This window comes from Psittacula echo, assembly GCF_963264785.1.
Source record: "Psittacula echo genome assembly, chromosome: Z".
Taxonomy (NCBI): domain Eukaryota; kingdom Metazoa; phylum Chordata; class Aves; order Psittaciformes; family Psittacidae; genus Psittacula; species Psittacula echo.
The window spans coordinates 86544001-86567624 of NC_137742.1; the positions used below are offsets into that span (position 1 = coordinate 86544001).

Below are 23624 nucleotides of genomic sequence, written 5' to 3' on the forward strand. Positions count from 1 at the left end.
AAATGAATGATGTAATGTGTTTCAGTAAATGGTGTGTACTCTATTTCCATGTAAGTTACTTTTTTATAGCTCAAAAATAATCTTTAGTATTTTCATCTCTTCAAAGGTTCAGGGGTGTCAGGTCAGATTTTCTGTACTGCACTATAAGATGTTGCTTTATGGTAAAGGAAAAGTATGATTACAAAGAGTTCCCTGTGGAAAGGAGTGCCTCTGCATGAGCAAAATTTTGTCTATTCATATATTACTAGATGCATTGATACATCTTGGCTGATTCTGTACTGCCCTTTCAAAGTCCCCATACTCAGGGTTGCTGTTCCCTTAGTTGATAAATTTGTTGTTGGAATAACAAGACCTTTTGTAAAATTAGTGCTACTCCAAAAAAGCTGCAAAAACTATTTTTTTTTCCCCTTCCTCCCCCCCTCCTCCCTCCCAATCAGCTGCTTTATTTTAACTGATATTTCTGTCTATAGTAAATGGCTGAAGAATACACTGAGGGTTTAGTGAGGGGCAGGGCAAATGAGTTGTACTGCATCCTGGTAATTATGTTGGCCCTGTTCTTTATGCAGCTCATAGTAAGCAAAGGTACAGCTGCAATTTAAGCTGGTTCCCATGCAAGGCTGTTCCTTGAATTGATTATTTCTTACTTGAATGTATATAAAATGGGCCTTATTCAGGATTGCAGATAATTGTCAGTATATTTTTATGCTAATAAATATCATTAAGCAGTTAACTTGCTTTTGGAAGGCATGGGAGAATTTCCTGGCTCTTCTCTAAATGATCAATTCTGAAGATGAGGAAAAAGTTAATTTAATTTCTTTGTTCTTAAATACTGTTAAATACAGTTGCTAACAGAGGAATTTGGATTTAAACTACTGTGGGTTCTTTTTACATGCAGCCTGCACTCTTAGATAAATCCAGTAAATGAGGCAGTGAGAACTGGGAACAGTTTTGGGGAGGGAGTGAACTATAGAATCAGTTAAAAGTCAAGAGCTGAATCAAGGGGATTCTGGTGTATCTCTTCACATTGCCCTTAGTGAGAGCCTACACTGCATTAATAACATGCACAACCTTGTTATTAGATCACTCATAACTAACATGTATAAGTACAATAATTTGATTACTCTTTTAGTACTGCAGTAAATCTATGGTCATGCTTAGAACTTCCAACTTGGTTTTACAGTGCTTGCTTTTCTGTATCACCTCTCTTTGCTTCCATCTATTCTTTCTTCCCTTTCAACACTGAATCCCTTAATACTGCCCTCCCTACGGTTTTGGTTGTCCAGGTGGTTTGTTTAATTTTGTTTTTTCCCTAAAGGTACAAGTTCCTTTCTGAGTTTAAGTTACATTGGAATTTGTCTCTTGCGTGGTATGTGCTGGTTTTTCTGTTTAACTATGTGTGAATTTACCATTGTGTAAGAACATATATGAAACAACTTTTGTAAACTGTAGGGTAAAGAGGTGTAAAGAAGACTTGGCAAGAACATCCTGGGATAAAAAAAGTTACCATTTAGCTGTCTGTGTTTTGTTTTAGATTGTGATTTGGAGTCGTGGAGAATTCACCGTTTTTCCAGAATGGGAGAAAGGACAGATTGTACAAAGTCGCGTAGTTCACTGGCTGAATACAGCCCAGTAAATAAATCAGACAGGACAGATCCAGGTGACTGCTGTGAAATGCAGGATGGAAACCAAAATACAATGCAACTAAAGAAAGAAATATCTTTGATAAATGGGATAAGCCTTATAGTAGGCAACATGATTGGTTCAGGTATCTTTGTCTCTCCCAAAGGAGTTCTCATCTACAGCAAATCTTATGGATTGTCTCTAGTAATTTGGGCAATTGGAGGGATTTTTTCAGTCTTTGGAGCTCTGTGCTATGCTGAACTTGGAACCACTATTACAAAGTCTGGAGCCAGCTATGCATATATCTTGGAATCTTTTGGGAGCTTCATTGCTTTTATTCGTTTATGGACCTCACTCCTAATTGTTGAACCAACTAGCCAGGCAATTATTGCCATCACCTTTGCTAACTACGTAGTTCAACCTTTCTTCCCTTCTTGTGATCCTCCGTATTTGGCTTGCCGGCTCATAGCAGCTGCTTGTGAATGTAAGTATTTCCTGAAATTTACTATGGTAACTTTTTTATTCAGGGTTAAGTTTTAAAGCAAATCCTACCCAGTCTCAGAGTTGAGATACAGCTGCATACTGAACCTACAATGATTTGAGTTACAGTGGGAAAAGAAGAATTCCCAACACATTAATTACTTGCAAGTATTCAGTCAATGAATTATCATTTTCTCATTCAGAAGCGGAACAAGGTATTTAACTCTTTCAAGTTTACTTACATGGCAAAAATGGGGGAAAAAGTTTGTTTTCTCTTAAAGGTATATTCAGTCAAACCTGAAGGTCCTCTTGGTCTGGTCTAAGAGTTGCTGTAGAATAGCTCTTGTGCTATAAATTCTGGTGTAAAATATTTTACAGTAGCCTCTCAATATAGACATATGTAAATACTTAATGTGGTAGGATTTCAAAAGATTTATTCAGGATTATTCTTTATGCTCATGATTAACTGTACCTGTTGTAAAGATGTTTTGAAAAGCAGCATTTTGTGTGCACATAAAACATTGAAATGTTTATAATCAGCCAGCTCTGTTAGTCAGTATAGGGGAACAATGTCCACCTGCTTCAAATGAGGACTGTTCTGCTGTATCAAAAGCATGAAACTGTATTATTGCACTGTGTGTGTCTTATTTAATTTTAGGTATTTCCTGTTAACAGTATGTATGTACATATTTTACGTTTCCAGTGTAGATGTAGAAAGACAATGTGATGTCCTCTACACATGCTGCTCAGAGAGGGGATTTAGCACCATTCTCTTCAGTGGAGACATGTGATGGCAAGATTACTATCATATAGGTGGAACAATTTTCTTTAACAGTCCGTTTTACGGTTTAACTGCTTGTTCTGTCCTGCTGTAGGTGTTAGTGCTGAAACTCACCCCTACTCTACAACTTCATTTAGCTGTTCTGTTAAGGACTGTGCTTCTCCCTGGCCTGACAGTATTTGTGTGTCAAATCTTTAGCTCTAGATATGATTAGTAATTTATTAAGTTGCTGGGAGTGGAAGGCTGAACACTGGTTAAGTTACAGATTGTATGTGAGAATTGGTGGGTTTGTTGTGGGGTTGGTTTTTGTTCTTTTTTAAACTGTAGCAATAACAGTACTAGATCTAGTGTGAGATCAGTGTTACTGATAAGTAATGCTGTATAAGACTCATTTTGGCAATGGGGGTGGCATCTGGTGCTAAGGAACTAAGCTTGGCAGTTTACTAAAGTTCTCAGGGACTTTTAGTAGCTAAACAATAATTGAGGAAAACAAGAGAGAATAATTGTAATGAAAGACGGAGGAGATGTGGCTTATTCCATTTCTTAATTATAAGGTTTTTTTATATACCAGGGACAAAGTAGCATTTCATCTGAAGAAGAGACAGACCAAGCCCTAACTCACTAAAATAAGGAGTTAATAGTGTTACTTCTAATGAAAGCTGCTTTAAGAAAAAAAAAAAAAAAGGCTGAAATAAACCCTGTGAGCAAATACGCCATAGATATTACTGATCATGAAAACCGAATAGCAGAGACCAAGTAGAGTTGTTGTTTTTCCTGAGAGCTGTTTGGCAGCCGCAGCAGTCCTGACTTGAAATTTGATGCAACTGTTTTTTTCCCCTCATCATGCCAAGCTCAATGGAATCTCATTCAGCTATTCCACTTGGACGGACTGTCTGGTATAACAGTGCCATACTTTTGAGATCATTACCTTTCTTTTGTTATCTTTTATAAATTATTACTTTTCTATTTGGTAACTGTGCTAAGTACATTTTTATCTTAATAGTATCACATTAATCTCGGATTATGGGAAAGGAAATGATTTATCACATCTTTTCATTTACTCTTGATTGCTGCTTCCTTTACGCCTTAAACAATCAAGTGTAGTTTTCATTTAGATGCATATTTAAAATGCATAGTGCAAGAAAACTGGAGATAAAAAGTACAGTAGAAAATAACCGCTGTTTTAGTAGCGAGAGAAAAGCCTGAGATTTGGGGGTAATACTTAAACTTCCTGGTAAGAATGAATAATGTAATTATAATCTGGATAACAAATACATATATTCAGTAAAGAAAACTGAAGATAGTGAATCATATTCAGTATTTAGCATTTGAGTTCAGGCAGAGGTTGGCTGGCTCTCCATTAGAGTTAAAAATAATAAATCCAGAAGAAAAATGTTGAAAGCCATGAGAACAACATATTTAAACAATAGTTTGAAAAGTGTTTATTGGGGAAGTTGATCATGTGAGTAAGTTTAGTCAGCCACTGTTACTAAAATATTTGTGAAATCTGTTGAAATGAGTCTAATTTCAAGTTCCATTACAATCTTGTGAAATAGGTCTTAACACTATTTTGGGATAGAGGGAGAAATACACTCAGGATAGTCGTTACTTACTATCAGTTCTTAAAAATACAGATTAATATCGCATTAGCTGTAATGTTATTTGGTCAGATCTGTTTTAACTTCACTTAGTAATGCAGTTTAATACAACTGGAAAAGATTATTGAATTGCCTGTGACCAAATTCAGTATTGCAAAAACTCCATGGATGTTGAACTCAGCCTAACAAGGGAGGATAAAAATCTTTCTTAAACACTATTCTGCTTTCCTCAAGGAATTTCTAGGTAATCTTTCATTTATCAGAACAATATTGATATATAAATATTAATTATTTCATTTAGTGGTTTCTTTAGCTTCAAGATAGTTGCAGGGTGCAGCTGATGAGGGGTAGTGTTAAGAAAATGGGCATATAATCAGAGAAGGGGAAGTTCTTTCCTTCATCTTTTGAAACATTAGGTTTAGAACATGTGTTTCCTGCTGTTTTTGTTTAAAAAAGTGTTTTCAATACCAGTGTGTATTTTGCTGAGTTTAACCTAATTGTTAGTATAACATGTAAGTGCATGTTTAGGTTGCAATTTAAAATCTTTGAATAATGAATTAAACCAAATAGTATTTTCATTTCTCTTTTTCTTTTTTTTTCCCCCCTTCCCCTTCACAGGTCTTCTAACATTTATAAATTGTGCCTACGTTAAATGGGGAACACGAGTACAGGATATATTTACTTATGCTAAAGTTACTGCTCTTATTGTCATCATCGTAACTGGACTTGTTAAAATATGCCAGGGTAAGCTTATAAAATTAAAGCAAAGGTTTGTATTTATCAGTTTAACTGGGTAGCTAAAGACTGTAAAATACCTCTGTATGTGTTCTTAAATGCCTTGGTAGAGCATAATATAGCCACTTTGAAAACACCAGTAATACCAATGTTAGGCATTATCATGATATTATATCATGAGAAGCTATCCTATCTCAGTTGACTTTGAACTGGGTAAAAGAAGGTAACTGATTGCTCAGCAGTGTTGTGGAATTTACAGCCTGCAGTATAGAATAATAAAGGAAATGAAAACAGCAAAATACAGAGCTAGCAAAATACAGTGGGAGCAGAGAAAGCTGTAGATTTCTGTAGGGAACATAGCGCTTTACAATAAGATCAACTGATTTCCTCCCCCCACCCCAAATGAATTTTGTGCAAGTCTGAAAGTGACTAAATTAAAGCAAAAATAAATTTGTAAGAACATTCCAATAGGTCTGTGAAACCTCAGCTCTTTTTTGATCATATCCCAAGTTCTCTTATAGCTGTTGAAAATTAGAAACTTGCTGGGGTTTTGGATTTTTTAAAATTTATTTTATTTTTAATTTTTGTGTGTGTTGGCAATAAGCATTGAAGTTAGTGGAAGTCTGAATTTAGTTTTGTTCTTAGCCCTTGCTTTAGGGAGAATTTATTGGTGTGTTAGCTTAAAAAAAATTCTCCTGCTTTCAAAGCTGCCATAAAGGTCTTTCCTGGCAGTTTGTGTCCTTTGTTCTAACCAGTTATTGTTGAAAGTCCATGAGCAAGATAATTATTCTGAATGGAACAAGAATATGTCAGCAGCATGCTAGGGTGCTTAATCCTTAGCACATCTGTCCATCCCTTGTTTTGTGGATACTGAGCTTGTTCACTGGTAATTTCCTTGACATTGTCTCCCTTCTCTGCTTTTTAACTCGGCAGTTACTGTACCTATGGCTGTGCAATAGCACATGTCTAATGAGGATAAAAAGTGGGGAAGAGAAATAAGTGAAAATATTCTAGAGGCCTGAAATACTTCCCTGGCTCATTCTGATGAAGTCTAAATATTTCAGGATGTACAGTACAGGGCATGTTTTGGAATTACATAGTACCTCACCTTTCTCTATTGGGTGGTTTTGTTCACGTGTGCCTGTATATGTAAGTTAGTCTGAATACATAAAGAATGCCGTTGATGAGTTTGTCTTGATTTGCTTAAAGTCAAAAGATGGCACAACTTCTCACAAATGCTGGTGCGAAAGACCCACACACTTTTTCTTTTAGCTTGGGAAAATTTTATCATGTAATAATAATATTTTATATTCTGTTAATTGCTCTTGGGTTTCTATTTTTCAAAGGTGAAACTTAAAAATCTATTTAGTTACTGGGTTTTTTTGTTGTTTTTGCTGTTATCCAGAATTAACTGTAATATTTGCTTTCTGAACAGGCTAAATGAAAACTTAGAAGTATGTAGAAGGACAGAGTAGATTGTAAATATATATGTTATATAAAATACCCTTAGCTTGAGTCATTGCCGGTTGTTTTTAGCTTAGTCTGTACTTAATGTTCGTGAACTTATTGTGCCATTATGGACAAAGTGTTTAATTATAGAACAGTATCATCCACAGAGCATAATTTTTAGTAGTTTAAATGCCATGCTTATTGTCATGGCTGACACACAGTGTAGAACTGGAAAAAGAGTTTAATAAGCACTTTGAAGGAATCAGTATTTCTAAGGTTTCTTATATTTGTGTGCCAAAATGAAGAAAAACATTACTAGCTTATTTTATTGTCCTGTACCTCACTGCATCTTTCCCACACAGGACATTCATCGCACTTTGAGAACTCTTTTGAGGGATCCTCTTTTGATATTGGAGACATTTCCCTTGCTCTCTACTCTGCCTTGTTCTCTTACTCTGGTTGGGATACACTCAATTTTGTAACGGAGGAAATAAAAAACCCAGAAAGGTAAGCTATTTGAGCTTTCTAAACCTGAATAGTTCCCAAGTTGCTCGTTTTGTGGCTGTTCTGAGCTTATGCAGAAGTGAGTAGAACTGCTCTGTACTTGATAAGGCTGTGAAAAGCTACTAGTGAAGATTCATTAGTTTTAAATGCCGTTAAAAAGAAGGCAGGGGCAGGGCGAAGGTAAGAACATCTGCTGTTTATAGGCATCGTTCTTGTAACAGTTGGAGCTGATGAAGTGAACTTCAGATTTCAGCTATGTTGTCTGTTCTTGGGAATAATGAGATGTTCCAGACTTACATAAAATTACTCCAAGAATTAAATGTTTTTCATATTCACTTGATTCATAGTACCCTCATGCTTGTCCAGTCAAAAGTTACAGTGCACAAATCAAATTTGAAAGAGGCCCTTGGCTTTAATCTTGGGTGATGCAGAGTCCTTAAAATGCCATTTCAGCTTTTTGTTACATTATGTAACATTTCTGAGTTAATTTCTAAGTGCTTTTCTAATTCCATTTTTTCTGTTCACTGAGGTTCACAGGTCTCTTACTGTGAGTGTACAAACTGGAAGCAAAGTCAGAACTCCCAGTTACTAATTTACTGATTTATATGAGGGGTTGTTGCATGTGTTTGTTTTTCAGCTTCTGCAGCATCAGATAGCCTCAGCTGGAGTTTTGGGTCTCTTGAAATTTTTGAGGAAACTTCCAAAGTGCATTTCATTTTTCTGCTTTGTGTTTTTTGTTTTTTTATTGTTACTGAAAACCATGTTCATGGCAAATGCTCATCCATGTCACCATCCTGTGTTTGATTTCAAACTGGGCAAATGTGAGAGTAACACTCTCAGTTCTGCTTCCACTTTTGGGACATTTGAATATCCCTGTGAGCTTTGGGGAAAAATAAGGCTGAGAAAAGCCAAAGCCTAAAATTGCAAGTTTGCTTCTGCTCTGCAGTTTATCCCTGTGTAGCTGTAGGCTCAGGGCTGTGAGTTTATCTCAGTTTTGAATTAAATCTTACCTGTTTAGATCTAGAGATTTTCATGTTACCCTAGACTTCTTTTGTGTTACTTTCTAGATGCCTTTGCTAGTAAGGAACACCACATCTTGAGATTCACAGCTGTGTAGCAATTTTGGATCTGCCCTCTGCATCTCTGTTTTCTGCAGTTGCACCACCCAGTTAGTTTTCTGCAGTGAGTATAGAGGAGAAGGCTGGGATTTTGGTTTGGTTTAGTTGATCTCCCTGCATCATTTGTAGAAGTAGGTGCTAGAAGAACAGCAGCATTCCTTAAGGAGAATAAATGCAGAGGCTCAGAGCTCTGCCCTTCGTGTTCTAGTTGTGGTAGTTAACATGGCCAGTAAGAAATAATTTAAAGCATGTAAATTTGAAGGCTGTTATGGGTCTGGAAACTCTGAGGCTAGGGTGCTTGAAGAGCACTTGCACATAATCCCTTTTTAGGCTTAATTTAGGTTTTAAGTTACTGCAAAATATTAGATTTCTTTCCCAGTATTATACATTAGAATTTCTAGTTTTAAAAGAAATAAAACACTGCCAGAGACAGCTATTTTGAAATCTTTATTCCGTCTTTATTTATTTATTTTTTTTAATCTCTAAGGTAAAGAATGCAAATAAGTAAATTTATTCTGTTACTAATGGATTTTTTTTCCTGTGGGTTGTTGGTTTGGTTTTGTTTTTATCTTACAGGAACCTGCCACTGGCTATTGCAGTGTCTATGCCAATTGTGACTGTTATCTACATTATGACCAATATAGCTTACTATACAGTTCTGGATGTTGAAGCTGTTCTTTCAAGTGATGCTGTGGCAGTGGTAAGACTTTTTGCTTTTCAGGGATGCATTTTATTTTGAGGAACAAACAAGGAAAAATCCCTAGTTTCCTGATTACAGGAGGACAAAACAACTCATCATGAATAATACAATCTTTCATAGAAAAGCAGCTAATGAAATCACATATAACAATAATATATTAACAAATTTAGTAAAACAAGCACAGATACATCTTGTTTGTGTATTTTGCAGAGATGCTAATTAAACTTGTGCATGTTGAGCTGATTGTAAGTTAGACTCATTAGTACATAATTGTCTTTGTTTATGCTGCAGTGTTTAGGAAGCTGGAGCAGTTGCACTGAGCTGAATTCTGTTGAGCTAATAATTGGTGCAATGCATATCTGCACATGGATGTGTTACAGCTCAGCTATGACAAGGTTTATCTCCTTTTAACTTAAATCACTGTCTACTTAATGATGTATTCTAACAACTTTTAATATTAAGAGTCATTATTATATGAATGGAAATCTGAATCCAGTTCAAATATATAAGCTTCTTAAAGTAAAAGCTGGTCAAAACATGTTTTAAACTTAAAGCTAATCATTAAACAGAAGTGAAAGGTTTTATTGCCCTGTAGCTAGTGAATTAATTGGGTGGTTCTGATTATTGTGTCCTTTAGAGTTTAGACTTGGAAAATTTGATCTTCTCCTGGTTATTTAAATTGGAGGAAAAAAATAGCTTTCCTCCATTTTACATTCCTAACTGGCTTCTAAAATATAAGTAGTTAGACAATGGACAGAGAGTTTTAAATGCATCAAATAAAGGAAGTATTCAGTCTGTTTCCACAGAGTATTATTATGATTGAAAGCCATGGCTTAGGAATCAGCAAACTCTTGTTGCAGATTTTAGGCAGATGATTCTGCAAAAGCACTTATTTGAATTTCTTTCATACTCGACAAATATTTGTATTTGATGTAAGATTTCAAAATAGCTTATGGTAAATGTGGGCTATATCTTGTTATTTCAAATATAATTATGTAGATGTTTATTTCAAAGTGTATTGAAGTAAACTTTAGTTCTTTGCCTCTTTTTAGCTAGAATATGGAAATACAAAGTTGTCATAAAATATATTGTGAAAAACTTGATAAAACACTTCAGAAGAAAAGAAAGCAAGACAAGGACAGAGAATATTTGATTTTGAATAAGCATATGCTCTAAGGGGTAATAAAATCTCCAGGAATATTTATTTCTGTTGTTGGCTACAGTATCCCATATAAAGTGCCTTCCAGTGACTGATAATGGAATTTTTCATTCTCGTCTATAATTAATTAATCTAGACAAAACTAAAAGCCAATACACAATCCACTGTCCATAGTGACTTCTGTAAAGCAACCTGCTATTGCTTTTTGCTAACAAAGACTTGGAAAATACATTCCTTTGGCAGCAATGAAATTATTCTTCTATCCAGCCTATCCCCTCAGAGTATTCTATGCCTACTCTACTGCTCCTGCCTTTTGTCATCACAGAGGTTTATACAGCCATATGGCAAATGGGATCAGGAAAACTGATCCACCCTGTGAGATGGGGGGAATGATTCACTGTGGGCCTGTCCAATCTATGTTATTGTACACAGCAAGTGGTAGCACTGCAGCAACAATTGGTGGCCAGATGAAGGAGGGATGTCAGATGCCTGAACCTTACTACACATGTGAAACCCAGACCTAAATGTTTATTATTTTATGTACACTTCATTTAGTTGGTTTTTGACATTGATTTTGACCAAAAGTGAGTATGTATTTGTTTTTGTTCATGTGTATGCATTTATGTATAGACACATGCTGTGTAATTTTACATGAAATGGTCATACTCAGAACTGGTTAGGTCAGGTCTTCCTCTCTAGTACAGGATGCATCTAGATATTGAGGAGGAAAAAGGAAGACTTAAGAATTTATATGAAGACTTTAGTCAGTCTAATTACATGCAGAGATATTTGGTGATCAGGATAAGAATGAAAAAAATACGGGTTTTTTTTCTAAAGTTATTAGGGGATTTGCTTCTTGTACTAGTTTTAATGCAACTTAAACACGTGAATTGCTTTGAAACTCTAGAACTGTGCTTTTTCAATAGATTTCAGGATTGCCAAATACTTGCACTACTGTTCTGTCTAAAGGCATTTTTGCTGAGGTGTCTCATCAGCTGGCAAACAATGGTCTTCTGATTATCACTACTTATATTTCTTTTAGAATGATAAGGTGAAAGTGCAGCTTAAGTTTAATATTTAACGCGGCACATTAAAGATTCTTTTCCATTGTTGATGTGAATTTAATTATCCAGTTTTATGAAGCCAACTTTAAGCTTTATCTACTAGTATATTAGCAAGTAATGTGGACTTCTGACAGGATGTCTGTAGAGCAGAACAGTTGATGCTCAGGATGTAACACATGTGCTGCACATACTTCAGCAGTGTTTTGCTTTGTACTACCTTTAGTGAGATTCTGTGCACTGAATGCTTATGTGTGGTTGGATTGCAGTAGGGGAGTGCTGTTGGCACGCTCTCGAAGTTCATCTTCCAGTTTAGCCTGTTACAGTAGGAAACAAGTGTTTTACTTGGAAAACCTAAAAATGATTCCTGGTTGAAGCGAACGGTTGTACTGCATAATAACTGGCTGTTACCTCTCTTGGAGCTGTACAGATTTGTTGGGAGAGTTGGGAAAAAGGTGACTACTTCAGTGCATCTCTGAGTGCCATTTGATCAGTCCAATTTACCCTGATGTGCTCATATTGAAGAGCAGACTTACTGTGCTTCAACATGCCCTCTTGCTCAGTAAACAAGGAATGTGGGAGACTGTGTCTTAGCTGTTTTATTCTTCTTTGGCATATAGCTTAGCAGATGATGAGTGTCTTTCTTCTAACTGAATTCAGCCAGAATTTCTGAAGTTACTCTTAACACCTTTTGGGTATTACTTCTCTTCCTTCATTTGGCCAATCACTGGTTTCTTCTCTGAAGAGAAAAATCTGCTTCTCTTTGGCTGCTGGTGTCATGTCCCCCTTGTTTGCTTACATTGCCACCTTCCACTAAGGTTCCTTTGGATGAAATGCACATTCTAAACTTTATCATGGAAGAAATCTTCATTGGGCCAGCCAGTTGCATTTAGAAGAGAGCTGGTTAGCAAGTAATTTACTTGCTTTCTTGGAGCTAGCACTTCTGTTGCCACTTAGGTTAAGTTCTCTGGCTTTGGAGGCAAAGCTGAAAACCTGAGCTAGAACTCAAAATTTTGAGTGCTACATAATATCTTCATTATGAGGAAGGTAAGAGACTTTGGAAAACACCGAACTCTTATTCTACAGCTAGCTATTGAAAATACTAGGAACAGCATGAACACCTGAGAAGGTTTAGATCTTCAGGACCTTCATGGAGACATAAATGAAACTGCTTTATTGTTGGAGCTGGCATGTATAATCTTAATGTGGACCATGTAGAAGAGACATGTTATATGCAGTGGACATGCAGTATATTAATGGAGTAAAGTAATGCTGTTTTCAGTAAGAACCGTAAGATTTTATTGAGTGACCTCAAGACAAAGAGAGAATTTCATACTGGCCCTTGCACTGCACTGGTACCTTTTTCTTCAAGAAAAGGCATTGCCAACAATACAAGGAGACAATTATGTCTGTTTGAGTAGAATCAATCAACAGAATGGTGCTTGAAACAAGAATTCCAGGAAACCTGAATGTTTAAATTGCTTTCTTTTGCACCTTTACAACCTTCTGACTCTGTTTCAGTTGATGTGCACTCTCTTTCCTTTATTTAACATATATATGATGTTAAATCTAATTTGGTCAAACTTGAACGGATGTCATACAGTATCTTGACAAATGTAGTTATGGCAGCGGAAAGAAACTTCAGCTACTCAGTGACTTTTTTGCATGTGTGGTTTCCTGGTTGCCATAAATCACAGCTTCGTTTCTTTTGGGAAGTAGCTCCTTAAAGGCCTGAGAAGCTAAAAATTGAAAAAACAGGCTGTAGTTTTTACTGCCAAATCATACTGTTATGTGGGAATGTATTTATACTCTGCCTCAAGAGAAAAGTCAAAGCAGAATTCATTGCACTTCCAAGATACTAGTCAGATTGCTTATAGATGTTCACTGTTCTGTGCAGCTTTCAGGGTAAGAGTATGTTTTACCAGTTGCTGGGGTCAACAGAAAGGACACTTGACACCAACAAGAGTAGGCTTATTTTACTGTCTATGTCAAGATAATACAGAAGTAAAGTAATGCATTTCGCTAAAACAATAAGCTTATTATACTCTAGTTTTAAGCATCAAAGCAAATAAGCAGGGTAATGCACCTAATCATTACTACACAAGGTTGATTATAGTGAGAAAGATTCATCACCAGTTGCCCTTATCATCCAGATCTGCAGTCACTGGGGAGCCCCGGTTGCAGTGAGGATTTGGAGAACCTGTCCTGGCAACTGGGAGGTCCTACATAGTGCTTCCACTTGTAGATGAGGTCTCCAGAGTCGCTGCAAGAGGGTCCAGCTTTTATATAGTGGAATAAACACTGGCAAAACTTCAAGTGTGGAAATACCCTCCCTGTTGAATTCCACCCAAAGCCTGGCCAGGACTTAAGGAGGAGCCCAAGGGAGTATTGCCATTTATTTCAGCTTTGACCTCATATTTCTCAACAAAGGAGTATCTCTTATCTACTTTTTCAGCAAGGACAGACACCTGATTTCATGGCCTTGCAGTATGTCTCTAAATAAAGAAGGATTATTCTGCTGGTTACTATTACACAATAAGCATTACAGTAAAGCTTTCATAGATTGGTGTATTCATACTAAAATAGATAATACATTGCATATACAATTAGTACTGTGCATTTTTGATGTATGCATTGTCAGGGTGTGGGATTCATCTAGAGGTCAGCTTTGCTTCCAGGCCAATTGTTCAGGCCTCAGTGCTTCAGAGTATTACAGAACTGAGCCTGGAAAAGCTCACGTGTGATAGGATCTTGAAATGAGCTACAAAAAGAGGCTTTGTGGCTGCCTTTTAAGCCTAATAGAAACATCTCATAATTTTGGGGTATAGTTTTCTGTAAGCTTCTTATTCTTGTTAGTCTACATTCCATCTGCATTTATACACCTGATCAGTACTGTTTAGTGCTTTGCCAGCCTAGCATGTGTTCACAGCTCCATATCCTCTCAATGTAGTCTGACAGTTTTTGTGTGCCTGTAAGAGCACTTTTTGTGTGCAGTTAAGTGGTGAAATGGTTTTCATCTTGTGATTCGTAACATAATTGTGGGTCTTTCTAATTACCTCTGTGCCTGAATTGCTGGTGTGAGGCAGTATCGTGTGTTTTGTTGTGGCAGCTCTTTATGCGGGGCAATTCCCACTGCTTTTAGTTTAACCTGTTTGTATAGAACAGTTGTGTGGGCCTTTAAAAGGACAAAAAAGTGTTCTTGCAAGCCAGTCACAAGTTACCAGTGGATGATCATGAAATCAAACTAACCAAAGATAAAAATAAAATGTCAAATCAGTCATTCATATCTTGAAACAAAGCTGTAATTCAGTTTTGACCATTCTTCTGGGAGTAATGTAATTTTTTAGTCTTGATGAAATAAGGGCAGTTCAGCTGAGAAGTGCACAGCTGGAAGCTTCTTCCTTGATTATTATTCCCTGTTGATGGCTTGGGAAAAAACCCAAACCAGTCAGAACAAAGGGGAACAATTCCAGGTGCATTTCTGCAGTGTGCATGTATATGTATATCTTACATGTCCAGTGAATGGGAGGGCATAAAAGGTCTTTATCTGTAATTGCAGGTGCTGTATCAGCCACTAAATTCTGTTTCCTAGCTGTTAGAAGCAATTATAGTTCAGGTCTGGACTACAGGACTTGTCAGACTGTAGCAGAGATGACAATTTAATCTCTTAATCCTTCTTGCTCTTTAGACTTTCTCAGAAGAAACCTGAGAAGAAATCCATCCCCATAGCGGTGGCTTTCTCCTGTTATGGTGGACTAAATACTTCTGCTATAGCTGCCTCCAGGTAGGCTCCTCTGTCATCCTCCGCACACCCTTGCAAATGCTCCAGTCTTTTCCCTATTGCCAGCTCATTTGTTTTTATAAATGCACTACTCCCAGAAGTAGTGGTAGTTAAAATGGAATTGGTTAGGTTCTCAGTTCAGAGCCCAGGTCTACCTCATTTGTGGAGGATCCGTGATTGTACAATTGTGGTTTTAGCAGAAAGCAGCCACTAACTCTTCTCCCTCCTTTTTTTTTCTCTTGGTACAGTGCATGTGGTGTATGTGCTTGATAATTTGCTTTTTGTACTTCCCTCTGACCTTCCTTCTTATTCAGAATAACCTTCTGACATATTCACACAGTTGAATGCTTCTTGTGGCCAGTTCTGCTTACGCTTCAGTAACGCTTCCTGCAAGAAACACTGTAGAGGGTATAGCTCAGCTTTGGAGAAGACATTTCTTGGCATCTGTTAAAATGGGAGTGTTGAAGGATTTATAAATGTGTACACTGAAGTACAAAGATGTGTTTATTGTCTGAGTAGTAATACATGAACTTGGCTGATTTTTATGTTGGATGTGTGGCTAAAGCTGTGTCAGATAATACCTGCATAAAGGCAGGTGGGTCTGTACTTGTCATGTTAAGTTAGTTAGTATCACCAGAAAGTTTAGCTAAACTTAAGTACCTTTCAACTTTGTTCTGCTGAAAAATCATTTTGCAGGCATATCTACTTGGCAAACCAAGCTGAACTTTTTAGAACATTCTCAATTAAAATACTCTTTTGCATTACCTAATTAGGGAAAAGTTAAGCTCTTGAAGTTAATGCTCCATCGCTTGCTCTGTCAGGTGGCCAAACCACAACATTAGAAAGTACATCAGAAATGAGTGTTTGGTAAAGACTGTCACTAGGTTATTCTCTTTTTTGATACGTCTGACTTGTATAGATCTAGGGAAATTAATTATTTAGACTTTGAGCTGGGTTAACAGTTGTTATACATCATATAGCTTGCATTCAGAATACACTGAATCTATAATATCTTGATCTGTATACAATTTCTGGCAGTGACACCATAGCTTTGTCTTAACTCTTTGTGGTTTTAACATCTCATGGGAATGATTGCTGCTTTCCAGGATGTGTGTAACAGTATTAGTATATCTTAGAAAGATTAGGTATCCATTATAGCATGGAAGTGGCCTTTGAGTTAGTCCCACATCTGGCATTCCACAGTGGCCTGTTACTGGATGTTGCAAAAGGAGATGGGAGATGCTTGCGAAGAAAAAGCCAACCTGCCTTTTGGGAGAAAAGTTTCTTTGAATGACATACTAGCTAATTTGCATCATGCAGCATAAGATTACATTTATACATTTTCTCTCTCTTCTTTAAATTTAGCTGTTAATATTACTTATCTAAATGCTTATCCTTTAGGCAACTTTACTAACATCTTAATTCTCTAACATCTTGTTAAGTGAATTCATCTTAACTTTGTATATTAAAAAAACTCTGAAGTTTGAAGTTTGGTGTCTAGTTGTCACTATTTGACTTTGGAAATCAGGAGGCCAAGTTTAAATCATCCTTTAAAGTATCACAACAACTGCATGTTAACATCTTCATCTTGTCCTCATTTGTGTTCTGGAGAAGTTGTCTGCATTCATTCACTGGATCATTATGAATTACATTCTGCTTTGGGAGACCAGGTTTCTCAGAGCTGTATTTAGATCCAGCAAGGATCTGAAAGAAGTACCGTGGGTTCTAGTAATTATTTATTCTTGAGCAGCAGAAATCTTTTATATACAATAATGTAAACTTATGAGTTGCTTGTTCAGTTTCAATTGACTGAAAATGGGTAATTCATGGTATACAGAACACATTTCTTATGGCATTGTCTTGCTAAATTGATGTTTTGATGAACCTTTGGCAGGGTTTCCGTTGAAGTGATTATATGGTTTTACATTGTCCTTTAGCAACAGGAAATCCTTTCTGCCTTTGCTGATAAAGACGGAACAAGTTTTGCTTTTTAGTGTAGATGATGGTATATGACTAAGCAGAGTTGGATTCTGAACCTTAACCTGGATAATGTACAAATGCAAATGTAATGAACAAAGCAGTTTGTCAACCCAGATAAAGAACAAGAAACTTCAGCTGGCCAAGCTTTGTTTTATGTCAGTAAATTTTTCTGCATTTTATGGTTTAAAGATTAACATTATATGAAGGGTGTTGCTTCATGAAAATCAGTCACTCATTTCACAAAACAAATCACCCCATTTTATTAAATCATTTTGTCTTTTTTAACGTACAGAAACATTCAGAAAACAGATCATAGTGCACTGCTCTTGGTGATCTTGTTCCTGGAGTAATGAAATCAAAATTTGAACAACTGTTAAATCCAGAAAACTTTACAAACAGAGGCCAGTTCTGAATGTTAATCCACTTTGACTGAACTCCTTAGTTCATAAATCTTATGAGGAAGACCAGTAGTCTAAAGGGGAGGTCAAAGGGGAGATGTTTTGAAATACTAAAATATTAAAGCCTGAAGAAAATTTTTGTAATAGAAAAGACAGATCTGCAGAATGCTGAACTAGAATATATACATTTTGCATCTGAGGTTCTGAAATTGATAAAGCAAGAGAAAGCTAAGAAAGTGATTAGAGAAAGTTTCATAAAAAAGATAGATTACTACTACCTCCTGAGGTGTAAAATGTTCTCATACCCACAGAGTCTTTGGGGTTTGTTTGAGTATCATTTATACATAAGCATATACCTTTCTGTTTCTATAAATAGTTATTTCATGCTTTCTAATGTAGACATAGACCTTTTGGTACCATGGCTGTTACTTTGTTTCTGTAAAAGAAAGCATGGAAGTAATTTAGCTATCGGTAGGTAGAATTGGGATAGGAAGGCTTCCACCCACCATCTTTTGGACACAGCATGAGCAGTTTTTTCTTAACTCCAAACATGCTAATATTCAGATACATAGAGTGCTCAGACCAAGATGGGATTTGGAATAGCTGCCAGTCTTCATGTATTAAATTTCTTGATTTTTTCAAACATTTTTGATATTCTAAGTCTCTCTCCCTTTTTTCTGCACCCAGGAGGCTGAGCAGAATTAACAAGGACAATATCTTGCAAATTAGTACCCATTTTTATTATAGGTCCCTGGTCACTGGCAATCGATGACTCCTACCATTTGCTGTGAAACTTTGATGCTCCTGGCTTCGTGGTTTCAGAGCTCTGTGTTGGAAGGTCACTGCAGTTGGCCTGCAATATTGTCAGGCAACACTAATAAATGACTGCTACTCAGATACTTGCTTTGTCATTTGCCATGTTGGGAGACACAGGCCCTACTGATGGCGCTAAAGGGAAAGATGTTGCTTAGGGAATTGAGAAAGAAGGAAAATAAAAGAGATTCCTAGAATCTAGGAATCTACAGTATAGAGTCTGCATCAGGAATAAACAGTAGGTGTGATGGTGGCTACGTTTATAATCTGCAATGTGGCACTACCCTTTTTGTATATGTAATAATATTTTTGTTCTTTATTCTCTGTAGTCACTATGTCCCACTTGAGATGGGTAGTTCAGTTAGATAATAAAACATACTAGGTTTGGTGAGAAAATTATAAAACCATTTTGTTTTCCTTTGTGAGCAGAAAATGTGAGTTCAGGTGGTTGGCGAAGGAAGTTTGTGCTTATTTAGAATCCATAAAAAAATAAATAAGCTGTGTGCTTCTTTGTACTGTGTTATGGATTGTCCTTACAATAATACTATTTTTCCATACAATAATACTATTTTTCCATACAAACTTATTGCAAAAGCTCTGATGTCATTATTTTATGTATGCTTTGTTGCAGATATTTTCATGCTTCCTTTCTCTTTTCCCTTTCATCAGACATTTGCTGACCAGGTATTTGGTATCTTCAGCTGGACAATTCCCATTGCTGTAGCCTTTTCTTGTTTTGGTGGACTTAATGCTTCAATTCTAGCATCATCAAGGTACTGCATACCTCTTTCTGTTTGACAAATGTTCATAAGTATTTTTATATGTTACTGTTATGCACATCTATTTATGAGAGTAGCAAAAATAGTGTGGTAACTGAAACTAGAATGAATAGCCACAACAAAATAACAGACCTAAATAAACCTCTGTGCACATGTACATACACCCGTAACACTGCTTTACTTCCCCAAAGCACTCCTAGGTGTATGTAGAGTACAATTAAAGATCAAATGAATGTTGTCTGTGTGATGAGTCCTCAGGCCTTCTGATTCTTTTAATTGAGCTATCTTCCATTTTAATTTATACAGTAATTCCTGCAACTTCTTGTTTTCAAATGTATTTACTTAAAATTTACTTTTAAAATCAATGTCTTTAAGGTTTTTTTTCAATTAAAAAGTTTTAAAAGTTGCTGCTGCTATTAAGCTGCTGCCAAAAAGCTGATGATACAGTACAGAAGCTTGCCTCTCAACACTGGTTATGGATGTGACTAATGAGAGTTTTAAATAGATTAATTCAGGCATTTTAAGATCCTTCCTGTCCATTGAGTCTATGTGCAGTGCCTCTGTACTGAGAACAATATGAACGTGATGTGGTGAAGTAGTAAATACAGAACAATTTGCAGTTGATAATATTTATTATTTATTTAATAAATTATTTTGACTGGTATTGTCCTTAGATTTTCTGCAATACATTGTCTCTCATCTGTGGCATCAACAACTGTTTTCTGTTTTGGGTTGGGTTTTTTTTTTTCAGGCTATTTTTTGTAGGATCTCGAGAAGGTCACCTTCCTGATCTGTTGTCTATGATACACATAGGCAGGTTCACACCTGTGCCAGCACTGCTCTTCAATGTAAGTTACTATTGCTTTTCTTTTCAGCTGTTCAGATGTGACTATAGGAACTATTTAAAATAAAACTTTAAAAAAATCACAAGAGAGAACTTCAGATGTAGAATAGAATCATAGACTAGTTTGGGTTGGAAAGGACCTTAAGATCATCCAGTTCCAAGCCCCTTGCCATGGGCAGGGACACCTCACACTAAACCATGTCACCCAAGGCTCTGTCCAGCCTGGCCTTGAACACCGCCAGGGATGGAGCATTCGCAAGTTCCTTGGGCAACCCATTCCAGTGCCTCACCACCCTTACAATAAAGAACTTCCTTATATCCAGTCTAAACTTCCCCTGTTTAAGTTTGAACCCGTTACCCCTTGTCCTGTCACTACAGTCCCTAATGAAGAGAGTCCCTCCCCAGCATCCTTGTAGGCCCCTTCAGATACTGGAAGGCTGCTATGAGGTCTCCACGCAGCCTTCTCTTCTCCAGGATGAACAGCCCCAACTTTCTCAGCCTGTGTTCATACGGGAGGTGCTCCACTCCCCTGATCATCCTCGTGGCCTCCTCTGGACGTGTTCCAACAGTTCCATGTCCTTTTTATGTTGAGGACACCAGAACTGTACACAGTACTCCCAAGTGAGGTCTCACGAGGGCAGAGTAGAGGGGCAGGATCACCTCCTTCAGCCTGCTGGTCATGCTCCTTTTGATGTAGCCCAGGATACTGTTGGCTTTCTGGGCTGCGAGTGCACCCTGCCGGCTAATGTACTGTCATCAAGGTGATTTCTGAGAGAGTGATTTTTGAGGCATAAAATTGTGCCAAATACCAGAGTGTAAGATGGTACTTTAAGGCAAAAAGCAGCATAAACAATAAGTTTCAAACTTCCATTGTTCAGCTCACTCTTGTTTTTTTCTAACAGTGTGTTATGACCCTTATATACCTGGCTGTGGAAGATGTCTTCAAGCTTATTAATTACTTCAGTTTCAGTTACTGGTTTTTTGTTGGTCTCTCTATTGCTGGGCAATTATATCTGCGTTGGAAAGAACCAGATCGACCCAGGCCTCTTAAGGTAGTATTCATTTATTACAGAATTGTTTAAAATACCTGTCTTCCACATAATGTAAAAGTACTGTCTAAAATCTGGACCATACATGTTATGTCTAAAGATGATTACAAATTGAACAGGACATAAAACATTACTTCATTTTATATTGTGCTGTGAAAGCTGGCTTGTCTGCTAGATAAGAATAAGTGATTGTTGTAATAGTGTATTCTTTTATTGCCCATTAGTTCGATCAGTAGCCGTTCTCTCTTGTCAATTGGAGAATGTCTCAAAAGGTTAACATAGTAGTAAGCCTTTTCTCTTGGATTAGTAATCTCTAATTAGGAATGCTAAAGTTAATTAATTCTGTCAGTGTGGAACACATTTCATTCTGATGGTGTTTCAATTCAATATATGATCCTCTTAACCATCTTCTCATAGTTTAACTTGATGCTCTGCTTAAAGTCATTCTTGTTTCCTCAGTTTTATTGGATTTATCTAACACCACTTTGTGCTGCTATGCAGTTTCTGTCAACACAGCAGAGTTACCATACTTGATTACTGCTGCAATTTTTAGCAGCAATTCTGGTCAAGAATAATTCTGCAATTCTCTTATGGTTCCAAATAGCCAGATATGAAAAAGGAAGAGCAAGTAGTTTCACAAAGTAGGGTAGAGACAGAGAAGTCTGTAACTGTCACCAAAATGTAACTGCAGACCACAGATATTTTAATAACATTCTGTTCTGTTTTTCTCTCTCCAGCTGAGTGTGGCTTTCCCAATAATATTCTGTATATGTACAGTATTTCTGGTGGTAGTGCCACTCTATAGCGATACTATAAATTCATTGATTGGAATTGCCATTGCTTTATCTGGAATTCCAGTCTTTTTCTTGGGAATCTATTTACCAGCATCAAGGAGACCTCAGTTTATCAACAAGATTTTAGGTAAGTTTCTTTATAGACGGAGGTGTTAGGAAAGAGGAAAATTAAGTAAGTGAATCTCAGTTTGTTGATGAATAATGTTGTGGTCAAATGACCCCAACCGGCAGCTAAGTACCCACAGAGTCATTTTCTCACCACCAACCCTCCCAGCAGGATGAGGGAAAGAATAGGAAGAATAAAGGTGAGAAGACTTGTTGGTCAAGATAATGACAATTTAGTAAGTGAAGGAAAGAGGGGAAGAAAACTTGCTGCTTCAAAGGCGATAATCACTTACCACCTCCCACAAGCAGGCCTGTATGCAACCAGATTCCAAGCAATGTTCACCTTTTGGAACACCCTCCCACTTCTTCCTCTACCTGTTTTTATATCTGAACTAGAAAATATATGGCCTGAAATACCTCTTTGCATAGTTTGGGTCAGCTGTTCTGGCCATCTCCCCTTTGAACTTCCTGCTTTTACCCATCCCCATTCTGCTGCTTGCAGGGAGGGCAGAAAGGAAGGGGTAAAAAATAAAAAGCCTTGATACTGTGCAAGCATTGTTTAGCCACAGCCAAAACATTGGTGTGTTACAACTCTGTTGGAGCCACAGATCCAAAACACAGCACCATATGGGCCACTATGAAGAATGTTAACTGCATCCCAGCCAGACCCAGTTAAAGGGGTGTACTGATTCATATATATATCTATATATATATATCTATCTATCTATCATGCTGTGCCAGTGAGCGGCAGAAGCAGCAGGGAGGAAGCAGAGACAGGACACCTGACCCAAACTAGCCAAAGGGGTTTTCCATGCCACAGGACATCATGCCCAGTATATAAACTGGGGGGAGTTAACCCAGAAGGGATTTATCACTGCTTGGGTCAGGCTGGGTATCAGTTGATGGGTGGTGTGGGCAGTTTGTATCAGGTGTCACTTGTGTTTATTTATTGTTTTTTTTCCCTTTCCTTTGTACTTTATATTCTCTCCCCTTGTTATTTCTCTTATTAGTAGTAGTAGTAATTTTATATTATACCTTAGTTACCAGACTGTTCTTACCTTAACCTGTGGGATTTACCTTCTTTTGATTTTACTCCCCATCCCGCTGGGAGGGGAGCAGAAGGGGGAGTGAGCGAGTGGCTGCGTGGTTGTGAGTTACTAGTTGGGCTTAAACCACAACAATTTGGCAGGGTGCTAAGAATAAAAATACTCTAGGATATCAACAAAACAGTTCTAAACATCTGTTAAAAAAAAAAAAAAATGAGTGGAAGACAATATTCTGTATTAACTTTTATAATTTGTTTCCCTGAAGAAGTGAGGCAGCATTCTTGACAGCTAGTTTTCCTTAGTCAGATGCATAATGTGTAGTCAAGAGTTGAGATAGGTGGCGGTTCTGATTTATCTCCAATTTCCTATGCAGGTGCAGTCACACGAAACATGCAGCTGCTCTGTTACTGTGTTCTAACAGAGATGGACCCAAGTGAAGAAAAGAAGTTATAAATCAAATCCAACAAATATTTCAAAGCCATTACAAGAAACAGCAGGGAGGCTAAAGCAATTATGACAACAAAAGGGAAGAGGTGGGACTGAAAAAACCAAAACAGAAACACTGTTTCCAGTAATCTTTCAGAAATGCTGAAACTGTACTTGTTTGCAGTTGGATTCCCACACAGATCGCATCCTTGCCTTACCCTTCTGAACTGTGGCATATTTTCAGGGCATGTTTTTTCTTTCTCATTGGATATTGATTACCTGCTCAGTTCAGGCACACAAGCTATGCGTCAATACTGTTCCTTTTCCAGAATTGGTATTCAAATGATAAGAGCTAATGGATCAAATTAGATTTTTTGCAGAACCAGGTGGTGAAATAATGCATT

The 23624-nt window shown here is 37.1% G+C and overlaps 1 protein-coding gene across 1 annotated transcript; it reads left to right on the forward strand.

The window, feature by feature from the left end:
• Positions 1-1572: 1572 nt before the first annotated feature.
• Positions 1573-23512, forward strand: SLC7A6 (solute carrier family 7 member 6; the record flags this gene model as incomplete). The annotated part of the gene is made up of 9 exons (XM_080638029.1): positions 1573-2104; positions 5098-5223; positions 7026-7170; positions 8862-8985; positions 18847-18950; positions 19708-19804; positions 20703-20852; positions 21587-21770; positions 23168-23512. 9 exons carry the CDS (start codon positions 1573-1575, stop codon positions 23245-23247), a joined length of 1542 nt encoding a protein of 513 aa, XP_080494155.1. The 3' UTR covers positions 23248-23512.
• Between the last annotated feature and the right edge of the window lie 112 nt (positions 23513-23624).